General features: G+C 36.2%; 1 protein-coding gene across 1 annotated transcript in view; it reads right to left on the minus strand.

Moving 5' to 3' along the window:
• LOC121415783 (fibrillin-2-like) overlaps positions 1 to 12,121 on the minus strand; it is a 102,866-nt gene that overhangs the window by 13,174 nt on the left and 77,571 nt on the right. The window contains exons 52-62 of the mRNA XM_041609110.1: positions 11,232 to 11,354; positions 10,504 to 10,629; positions 9,869 to 9,994; positions 9,089 to 9,241; positions 8,221 to 8,379; positions 7,554 to 7,676; positions 6,764 to 6,880; positions 5,498 to 5,626; positions 4,321 to 4,440; positions 2,782 to 2,904; positions 1,607 to 1,727 (exon numbers count right to left, since the gene is read on the minus strand). Coding sequence (XP_041465044.1) covers positions 1,607 to 1,727; positions 2,782 to 2,904; positions 4,321 to 4,440; positions 5,498 to 5,626; positions 6,764 to 6,880; positions 7,554 to 7,676; positions 8,221 to 8,379; positions 9,089 to 9,241; positions 9,869 to 9,994; positions 10,504 to 10,629; positions 11,232 to 11,354 — 1,420 coding nt within the window. The remainder of the gene's footprint in view (positions 1 to 1,606; positions 1,728 to 2,781; positions 2,905 to 4,320; positions 4,441 to 5,497; positions 5,627 to 6,763; positions 6,881 to 7,553; positions 7,677 to 8,220; positions 8,380 to 9,088; positions 9,242 to 9,868; positions 9,995 to 10,503; positions 10,630 to 11,231; positions 11,355 to 12,121) is intronic.

The raw sequence follows: 12,121 nt of genomic DNA on the forward strand, positions 1-12,121 counted from the left end.
TTGCGCGAGACTTGAAAGTAAAAAGTCAGCGAGTGACGCGGTCAAAAAATTTTGCGCGGCGGATTTATCACGAAAAATGTCGAGGGGGGGGCTGAATCAGCCCCCCCCCCAGTCTTTTTAGGGTTAAAGGAAACCAAAACCCAAGAAGAGAATCAATCTTATTGGAAAGAGTAAAATGAGAGGAACAATTTACAAAAAGTTTCATCAAAATCGGTTATGAAATAAGCAAGTTATGGAAGATTAAAAAGTCTTGTTGTACTTTCTATGTGGATCCTCAAATTGGCAAACGTGCTTCAAAATGGCTGATTTTGTGGACAACTCTCCATTTGTTTTGTACACATATTTTCAGATTTTCCCCTTTATTTTACATATTTCACATTATCACCTCCTGACCTTGACATATATGGTGTGGATTATATTTTCCCATGACATATGTTGTGCTCAGAAGGAGGCAAGATGCAACTTGAAAGATAATGAGGAAAATCTGAAAATTTGTGTACAAAACAAATGGAGAGTTGTCCACAAAATTAGCAATTTTGAAGCAAGTTTGCCAATTTGAGGATGCCCACAGAAAGTACAAGAGTTTTCAAACTCCCATAACTTGCTTATTTCATAACCGATTTTGATGTCACTTTTTTTTAAATTGTTCCTTTCATTTTACTCTTTCCAATAAGATTGCCTCTTTTCCTGGGTTTTGGTTTCCTTTAACCCGATCTGCCATATCTAGCTCCCTCAAAATTGACTCAATACACCATTGTCATTGAAAACGTGAATCCCTTCCTGTGTTTCCTGTCAAGCAATTAAACTTGGTCAAGGAATTAATGACCCCTTGAAAAATAGATTCATGTCTTTTAAAGGTACATAACATTATTTGTTTCACATAATAAAACGATTTGAATAATCACAAGTTTTCCCAATTAATAATTCAAATCTTCTTGCTTGGGTTGACAAAAAAAATCTTCTTTTCTCAGTTACTTATGAAGGAAAATCAAAAGGTAAGAGAAGTTTAAATGAAAAAACAAAATAATTCAATTAAATAAATAACTTTGTAAATGAAATTTGACAGCATAATTCGAAAATTGTGACACGGATAATGAAAAGGTCAAGAGGAAGTCTCCTGATTAGAAAGAAGTCTGATCATTGTATTACACATATTCTGCAATTCTGGCGCAAGCCTCTTTTTGAACCCCCAACAAAAACGTCCCGTGTTCGCTCAAGCATGAATACAATTTATTTTTTTTAAATTGCATTTCAAAGATAAGACCTTAGAGCATCTATTAACACCAAAATATAGACATCATTATTTGAAACAAAAATTTTATAGACTTTTCAAATCTGTCCCGTTTTTTTGATACGCACTGTATATAGCAAAATGCACAGAGCTTTATGAAGAGTGAAGTAGATGCTGGTTATCATAATAATAATAATCATAGTCAAATTGATAATATGATTAAACAAATAAATAAAGAAAAAAAGGAATGGAGAGAAAAACACACAGAGAAGACAAGACAGGACACAAAGAAATGAATGGATAACTAATTGGATGAAAGATTGAACATAAAATTACTATATGAATAAACACAACATGCTGATAGTGTGAACTCACCCTTGTACTACACTGGTGTATCCAGGAGGACAACCACATGAGAAACTACCCTCTGTGTTCTGGCAGCTATACTGACAGGGACTGTTCACATTACCATATGATCCTTGACACTCATTGATATCTGAAGAAAATAGAAGGCAAAAAGCAAAACAAACGACCATTGTGTGAATACAAACTTATTTTTTGTAAAAAAAAATCAAACCAATATGATTTGAAAAATAGATATATAAGGCATGCAAATGCTTGGATTGTAAAACATTGTACGATACAAATCAAGATACATTGAAAAAATAGCCTCACTCCACTGTAACAAGAGTGCTCTAGATGTCCCAACTAACCAAGGTAACTTCCAAAAACAAACAAACAAATACAAATGCTTAACTACAATGACAGAAATCTGTCAATGTAGTACGAAAAATCATAATTCTGATTATTACTAACTCAATTTTACAAAAAGAAAAGAAATATATCATAAGTGATTACTACTTTTCCAATAAAAAAGAAGACATTTCACTATACCTAGTCTATATATTGCGATAATTATAATATGATGTTACTACTTCCTGAAATAAATCATCATCCCTATATGCAAAAATTCTACTATATATTACACTGATATAAACAGACATAAATAGAGTAGAATACAGACATATCTGCATATCAGAAAAGCAATAATTATCTATATTTTTCATCTAACTCTTAGGCATGTTCAACTGTGTTCAGGTGACCATCCAATCATAGGCCTACTCATTAGCCTTTCTGTACAAAACTAAACAAACAATATCTGTTTTAAGAAATTAATTGAAGTCACCAGAATTACATTGCAACTATGAATGTAACATCTTTCTGACACAAGATGGCGCTATATACATTGTAAACTACAAGGTTCTATTGATAGTCCATGGACATCATAGAGAGGAACTAAAAGGTTGCCTTATTAAAAGCGATGAATGGGGGGGGTGGGGGAGGGTATGTGAACATGTTTCAATAAAGTGTAGGACTAAAAATGAAACATTCCCACATTTTCTTTAAAAGTAAAGGATTCTCTTATGATGTTTTAATAACTAATTGAAATTTAGGCACAAGTTTACATTATCTGAAAAAAAATCATTTTGACTAAGGCACTAGCTCAACATAATTATGCAAGGCCAAATAGTCACATAGTTTTCACATACCATTGCAAGCGAGGTTCTGTTGATCAAATGCATATCCATTGTTACATCCACATTGGTAGCTGCCCTGAGTGTTATAACAGGTAGCTTGACCACATCGACCTGGCTGTCTGCATTCATTGTAATCTATCAGCACAAATAAATAAAAAAACAAAACACATATTAAGCTGTTGCATAATAGCTTCAAAAATATATTTTAGATAAAGGAATTTTTTAAGATGCTCTCAGATCAATTTTCTAGAGGAATTCGACACAGACAAGAATTAACCCCAAAACAGAGGAATGTTTCATCAAGAAATCAGACAGTGATTTTCACTGACTAATTTGCTCTCAGCCTGTCAGATGCAAGGATAGTCAATTGTATACCGGGCATGGTGGCTCAGTGGTAGAGCATCCGCATCATGAACGGGAGGTCGTGGGTTCAATCCTTGGCCAAGTCATACCAAAGACAATAGGACCTTCTGCTTTCTTGCTAGGCACTCAGCATTTAGATTGGAGAAGGGTAATGATAACATATTATGTAATGCAGGGCCAGCTGGTAGAGCAGTTTCCTAACTGAAGTGGCTACCCTGGGTAAGTAAAACATTTTTATTATTATTATACAAAATCCATCATAAGACACACTTCCCTACAGTGCCTGAAACAGACCGCCAAGAAGTGTCTTGCGGGACAGCATACATGTATTTGGCTGGTTCCTAATAAATGCAAATGTACTACTTATATACAGGTACTCCCAATTCTTTTCCAGGTGCCATTTCATCAACATTTTTGTCCAAGTTGCCAGATCTGAAAACTGTCCTAGATTTTGATTGGCTGAAAAGCACTGTCACCATGGTAACTGCAGTATAAACTGACACTTGTCAGATAAAACGTCTGACAAATCCTATCAAGAAACTCTTCCCTTTCGTCAACATGTTTGTCCAACAAGTTGTCAGATCTCACAACTTTCCTAGATTTTGATTGGCTGAGAAGAACTGTTACCATAATAATAATAATAATAACGCAGTTCTTGTATAGCGCATATCACATTATGTCATAACGTCCCTAAGCACTTCTAAAGGACTTGGATATTATTACCCTGGCTTAAGCCCCGCAGCCTTTTACAGCGCGCTGGCATATTTCAAGGAATAAATTCCTGCCAGGTACCCATTTACCTCACTTGGGTTGAGTGCAGCACAATGTGGATGAATTTCTTGCTGAAGGAATTACGCCATGGCTGGGATTCGAACCCACAACCCTCTGTTTCAAAGTCAGAAGACTAATCCACTGGGCCACAACGCTCCACATGGTAACTGCAGTATAAACAGGGACTTGTTAAAATGTCTGACAAATCCTTTCATGAAACTCTTCCCTTTCATGAAAATTTTTTGTCTGACAAGTTGTCAGCTCTGACAAATTTCATTGATTTTTATTGACTGAGTTCATATGGTAACTGTCGGATAAAAGTCCTTTCATGAAATGCTCCCCTAATGTCAGCAATCTACGATTTACTCTTCAGTAAAGCCAAAGAATGACCTACTTCAACAGTGGCAGTTAACTCACCAATACATCTTCCATAGAAGTTTTCTTCAAAGCCGTCTGGACAGACGCACCTGTAGCCTCCAATGGTATTCTGACAGCCATACTGACAGATGTCTGGCTGCTCTTCACATTCATTGATATCTACAAAACAGAAGGCAAAAGGAAGGAAGACAACATATTTAAGGCAATTTAAAGAATTGATCAGATGCAACCACTCTCTGATTCTGATATTACATGTAAATAACAAAAGTACAATTAGATGATCTTTGTAGGTTTGCATGGTGGAGTTTATAACATGGAGAAGGTTTACGGTTCACCATGTGTAATATGAAGAAGGGAAAGAAATACAGGCAGAAAAATTGAAATGGAAAGACAAAAAAAAAGGATGAAAAGAGAAAATTAGAGCTATTCTTTTCTTGAAAGTGAGTGAAGTCCTGAAGTACAATTTTATTCAACTGAATGGTGGAATAGTTTTGTTGGTAGCTGTAGATGATGGGGATATACAACTAGAGTTGGAAAAACTGTGGAAGGCAATCCTAAACATCATTAAAGGGTCATCATGTGGAAGCAAAAAAGGACTTGGCTAAGTCCGCATAAGAACAAAGTTCCCAGCTTTTCAAGAAAACAAAATTCCCTGATTTTTCCCTGATGAAGTTTGAAAATTCTCTGATACTTATTTCATCCCATTCTCAGTTTTGCATGTTTTTGTGAATTACATGTATTTTATATATTATTTATAAAAACATCAATGTAAAACTAATTAGTACCCTCATAACCAGTCATTCAATGGATGTTGTTTTGATATGCAACAAAATATAACAGAGTCTGACTACCGTGCTGTCGACTTTTGGGCTGATCAAACTTTCCTGATTTTTCCCTGATTTGAGGAATCTTTTTCCCTGACTGGAAAAAGTAACATAATTTCCCCTGATTTCCCCTGATGGGCTGGGGACCCTGAAGAAGTAAAGGTTAAATTTCACTAAACAGAATTAAATTGAATCAAATGGTACTGGGGCTGTTTTTTAGATTTAGGACTAACAATTATGATATCTTTGCCATTATGACAGCTGCCATGGTAACAGGAATCAGCAGCCAATCAAAATATGGGATTCCATGGTAGATGCAGCAACAGTTACCACAGTTGTGAGTCTTAATGAAACTGGGCCCCGATGCGAAATGCAAGTGACATTGAACTTACCAACGCAGGTATTAGTGACTGGATCTGGTCTGAAGTTTCTCTGGCATTCACACCTATGCCCACCTTGTGTGTTCTGACAAGTACCGTACGTACCGCAGATATCTGGAGTCTGAATGCACTCGTTCACATCTAGGAAGGAGATGAAAGATATAACAACATATAACATGAATGAAGACCAAAATAATGAATAGAACATAATATATCAATAAAGAGAACAGGTTTCAAGGTGATTGAGCCTCATCCTCTGCCTGAAAATTATAAACAAAATAATTGGTTGAGTAGAAGAAATAACCAGTTGTCTCATGATGTAGCGAACGTAGTTGGAGAGCGACGTTTCATCTGCAAGCTGCTAGACTTTCATTAGGCAATGAGTAAAGACGCTGCTGTGAACGGGTTACATAGCGTCGGCTCCAAATACGTTCGACACATCGTGAGACAACTGGTTATTTCTTCTACACAATCCTTCAACATGATAAACCTATTCCACATCAAAATCATTGGTATCTATACACTCTGGATATCAAGTAAATTTGAAGAATGTGGTTACATAAGATTACAAAAGTGATACAGTGTGAATTCAATTAATAGGTAGGAGTGATAGTAATAACTACTATGTCCACGGCTAATTGATAATGGGGGGGGGGGTAAGGTGAATCAAATAGATAGTAGAATTTGTTACACATGTTGGTTGAGTTGGGAAATGCTCAATTTAATGAAAATCCCATCTTTGATTTTTTTAGTTGAAAATCATATTGAGCAGTATGGAGAATTTTGAAACAGTGGGTATTGTAATCTGACAAGCATTTGGGTGATTATTGTAGGTATTTCAAGATATGGGGTTTTTATCCTTTACCAGGTACTCCTGTATGTGTCATATAACATGATAGAAACTGAAAAAAAAATGTTGAAACTGAGAAGCTATTTATTGCACATTAATAACAAATCGAATAACCAGGATGGTATTTCATACAGCTGTGCATTATTATAACATTGAATGACCAGTTTCCTGTTCTTTTGCTAAGTGGGAAACCCCACTCTTCCCTGGGGATTAGTTTCAAAGATCCCAATACTTAACTTCGACACATAATCACACTTTGCATTCAGATGGTTGTTAACAATAATTATGACATTGCTAGCTTACCGTGAACGAGACTGATTAGATCAATCGCAACTACTGAAAGATTTGGACCAATGCTGACTTTGAGATTGATCTTAACCTACATTCATCAATGACATATTTCCTCATGTCATAAACTGCTAACCTACCTATACACGTGGATCCATGTTGCACGTATCCTTCAGGGCAGACACATCGGAACCCTCCTAGAGTATTCCTACATTCAAACTGGCATTCATGGATTCCCATTGAGCATTCATCTTTCTCTGCAATTACATGAAAGTGAGAACAGGCATGTGTACTCACATGTTGGCAATCAACCATACATATCTTCAGGGAGGGGTCATGTCAGGGTATTTAGATGGGGGGCGGGGGGAAATCTGAAAGTGTTGCAATAATCAGTATGGTTAAATTTCTTACTGCATTTGTGAAAAATTGAATTCGCTGATTTGGTCTGTCTTATTAGGTTATGTTTATGTTCATTTAATGCTTTGTTTTGATGATAATCCTTGAATGTCAATTTATATCAATAACCTTTGAACTTCAATTTGATGTTTTTTTCATCATGGAAATAAGGGTATTACAGAGTCAAATGGCTCACACCCCCTCGCTTTTATATTTTTAAATATTTTTCCTTCCCTTTTCTTTCTATCCTATTTATCATCTTTTCCTCCCTCTTTATATCACTAATTATAAAAAAATCATTTTTTGGGGGGTATTTTTTCTTTTGCCCCACAAAAAAAGTGTGGTGTCAACCCATTTGGCAAAGCTTTGATCTATATTGATCGACCCAGGTGTGGTAACTGGGCACCCAGAAGCAATTTATTCCTCAAAATACCAAAAGAAACCAAGCCTGGTTTTAGTACGCTGTACTTAGAAACATATGTATAAAGCGTTATATAAATGTTGCATGCTATTATTATAACTATAGAAGCTTACCTCTACATGTGAGCCCATCTTCACTGAGTAGATATCCCTGTGGGCAACCGCATTTAAAGCTTCCTGGTGTATTCTTACACTGGTAGCTGCATGGAGGGGGTACTCGGTTACACTCATTCTCATCTGAAAGACACATACAGTCAAATAATATCAATATTATCGATTTATTACTAACACTGGTAATCATCAAACAGCATAGCACTTGTACTAAAAATCTCAAAATAATTTTAAACAGAATTTATCGTCCACGTAAAAACAGAAAAAAAATAATACAATATTATAATGCTAGAAAATGCATAATTGCAGAGAAAAAACATTTGCTCCAATAGAGGAAAGTTACAATTGCATAGTTTTCTCTTTTTGTTTGCTGGGGCTAAAACCAGGCTATCATTAGAGTGCCCCTCTGAAAAGGCAGCTAGAAATTCAGAACTATATTACTCCGTTATCATTAATTGGGTATTTAACTATTTCTATACCTTCACATCTTGTGCCATCTTGGCCGAATATGTAGCCTAGATTACACAGGCGCAGGTATCCGCCAGTATCCGCATGATCCTCAAAGACAGTGCGTGTTATCATATAAACCCCTAACGACCCGACACGGATCTACAGCCTAGATTATTCTGTTATCATTGAATTGAAAGAGTGTATTTAAGAATTTCTATACCTTCACATCTTGTGCCATCTGGGCTGAGAATGTAGCCTGGATTACACTGGCACAAGTATCCGCCTGATCCTCCGAGACAGTGCCCGTTTTCACACAATCCCTGAACAACCCGACATGGATCTACAGGCGTGGCATCAGTGCAAAGACGGTTGTACTCGACTGCAAACAAGAATGAACAATGTAATCGGATTAATGACAAACAAAATGTGCAAAAAAAAAGATGTGAGTAGTCAACTGTTAGCTTTTATATTCTTTAGATGATATTCAGGAAGTACATGTATATCATGAAACACTGATCTACTGCAAAGGATTACTCTTTCAATGTCCTGCATTCAAAATATTAACAAAAACCTTGCTGAAACTATTGAGCAGACAGTTTGGGGGTAGTCCTATACATGCTTGTATGTGTGGATGACCCCCAGAAGTATCAAAACAATTCTGGTAGATCCATTTCTTAGATACATTATAAATAGCCTTTAGCAATCACTCTGACAATTTGAACAATTTTCCAGGAATCAGTGTTATCTTTCTTCCCTCTTCCCTAACCCATTCTTCCTTTTTTCCGTTATAGGGTCGAAGTAAGATTCTCTAAGACCATAAACTTCAATTGCCTAATCAACATCTCATGGGATACTCTGTAAATTGTAACACATATATAGAATAATAGCAAAAGACCTACAGAACAACTTCTATTAGGGACTGTCCTTCTTTCTTCCCTTAATCTCCTTCTTTTAGGTTTCCCTGTTATTTAAGCCAATAAACTTTGACTGTCGGGCAAAATGCGAATTGTAATTCATTCATAGAGCATAGAACAAGAGCTACAAAACAACTTAGAATTCCTGCGAAATTTAATGTTTTCTGAACTCACTTGTTCCATATACAGGGCATATCTGGCAGGTGGGACCCCAGGCCCTTCCACCGCTGCAGCAACATGATTCCATGGTGACCGGCTGCATACCTCCTAAGCTAGCCTCACATCCACTGGGTGGCACGTAGGCATAGCAGAAACCAGTGCGACGGTCTGTCATGATAGGTCATAGCAGGGAAAGAAACATACAAGGTCTTACAAATCTTGGGAATTGTTTCACTATTTTGAATTGATATATGCTCGCAGAGTGCAACTCAGTATCACACTGAGCTTGTGCAGCAAGACAGAGGAATCATAATGGCCCCCAAAAAGGAGATTTGATTTGATTTGAATGTTTCCTTCTGCATTCATTTCATTTGGATAATACATTTTTTCATTTCATAACAAACAAAATATATTGATTACTGTTTTTTTTCATGAATTTGTCAACACAAACATTAAAACCAGATCTGCCAACAGTACTGTACCTTTGGAAATCTGAAACTGTGTTCTGTTAATCCCAAACAGTCTTTTTCACCTCAAAACTGTATTTTAGAATATTGGGCTAGTTACCTGGAATTACATTAATCCAATTGCCTTTACTAATCCAGTTTTATGAAATAGAGAAATATTAATTCAAGAAATGTCAAGACCATTTTCATTGTTGGGGTGCCTATCGATAATGTTTAAATTCTAAAGCAACACCTGCATTTGTGTTCACATTAGGTGTAATTAGTGATTATTTAATTTGCCACATGACCGAGAGGTGAAGAATGGTGACATGCAAAACGACTAACTCACCCATGCATTCTTTGCCAGAGGGACCGAGGGTGTATCCTTGATTGCAGATACATGTGTAGCCACCATCGGTATTCCTGCACCGGCCATTTTGACACACGCCATGATTTAACATACACTCATTGATATCTGATGAGTGAGACAGAGATTAGAATATAAAGATTTCAATAACAGAGACACACTTTTTTTACTGTATTACATGTATAATATACTACCATATAACCTGCACTCCAAATCCACTATCTACTCATTCATTCAACATGCATTTATTCACTATATCCCATTCATGAATCGATCTCACAATCCATTAATCCACCCATATGGATGTCAAGCATCAGATGCCATTATTCAGCTTGCTCATCAATATGTCCGTCTGCCCGCCTGTCCGTCCATCTGTCAATCCATTCATTCACCTACCACCCATTCAATAAACTCACATCAATTTACTCATCCATCCGTTCATCCATCCAACCACCAATGATATCAATCTATTTAACTTTTAGTACAATATAAATCATTCTTTTCTTTTTTTCTTTTCTCCCTTTTTCTTGGTTGCAATTTCTTAAAAAAATTTTTTTTTAGGGGGAGATTTCTTCCACCCCCAGTAATTTCAATCAATAGACATTCCAGATTCCTACCTCTGCAGTTGTTTCCGTCTCCTCCAATAGGAGTGTAGCCTTCATCACACAAGCACATGAACTTGCCAATGAGATTCTTGCAGCGGTAGCGGCAGGTGTTAAGGTCTGTCTGACACTCGTCCAAATCTAAGAGAAAAAAAGAGTAAATAAAAACTCTACTTTGGCAAAACAAGTTATTTCACAAATATCAACAAGAGAAATGTAACTCAAAGACATCTTTGTCACCAAATGATATTCATCATATCTAATCAAAATAATTGCTTGGGAAAAAATTCACTCTAAAGCCTTTTGGACTTTCAATTTTACAGATTTCTCTACATGTATATAAAAAAAAACAGAAGAATCTAAAAATTAACATGTGAAAAAAAATGTGACACGAAACTCATGCAAAATGATCAGTGATACTTGATTAACCTACTAATGTCCAAGTTTCATGCAATATATCCATTTGCTTTTAAAGTTAGGATACCATTTTACTAAACTGAATCTTGGTTACAATTTCGATGTTAGTACCACAACATGGTAAAAGTTCGTTGACCCTAAATGACCTTTGACCCGACACTCTTGCAAGACGATGAGTGATACTTGATTACCCTCATGTTCAAGTTTCCAGTGGGGCAAAGGTATCCTAGCAATACCATACTTTGAACCATATATACGTTTTTATACGATAAAGGGGTAATATTCACAAGTTTCATGAGTACATGAGAAAGTGATGGCCCACTTACCTCTACAATGCCTGCCATTATCAGTAAGTGTGTACCCTTTGGGGCAAAGGCATCGGAAGGAACCAGGGAGGTTCTGACAGCGGAATGCGCACTGCCCTCTCCTTCGACGACATTCGTTGATATCTACAATAAAGAATAAAGGGCAGGTGGTAAATTTTCATAGGCTTTAGTACAGGAAACTGCTACAAAATTGCAAATTTTGTTCCAGTTTGTACAGGTTTGATCCTTGTGAAGTCTGGGCAAAGTCCTCATTCAGCATACATCTCTGGCTGTGAAATTATGAATCATCAGAGAAACTGTGGTCTGATTAAAAAAAAAGATAGCACTTGATAAGATAACATCAACAAACTAAATCTTAACAATTAAAATAGCAACATCCGGATAGTGCTATACCACTTCCCATTTATCAAATTTAATGCAAAATAAATTATAAATTCATTAAATAAGTTATGCTGCAGTTGGATCGCGTCTACATGGGGCTTAACACTAATAGGCAGGGGGGGTGGGCATTCTCACCATTTTTCGCAATAAATCCCCCGCACAATTTCTTTTTTAATGAGCCGCTCGCTGACTTTTTACTCTCAAGTCTCATGCAACTTTTGAGACCAAATTTGTGACACCTGGGTATGCGGTTACCAAATCACGCAACATTATGAAAGTGCATGTCAGATTCGAAATTGCTCAAAAACATGAATTCAATGCAAAATGTGTTTTTAGCCAAAATTCACAAATGTATCACTAATTTTATTTTACTCATAAAAATCATTTAAGTTTGCCTTGTTAATGATCAGAATTATGTCTGCAACCATTTTCATAAAAAAAAGTTGTAAAAATGGGAAAAAAAACAAAGAAATACATAATGAAATGGGTCCAAATAACCAGGCTCTATT

Source organism: Lytechinus variegatus, chromosome 5 (genome assembly GCF_018143015.1).
Source record: "Lytechinus variegatus isolate NC3 chromosome 5, Lvar_3.0, whole genome shotgun sequence".
In the NCBI taxonomy this organism is placed as follows: Eukaryota; Metazoa; Echinodermata; class Echinoidea; order Temnopleuroida; family Toxopneustidae; genus Lytechinus; species Lytechinus variegatus.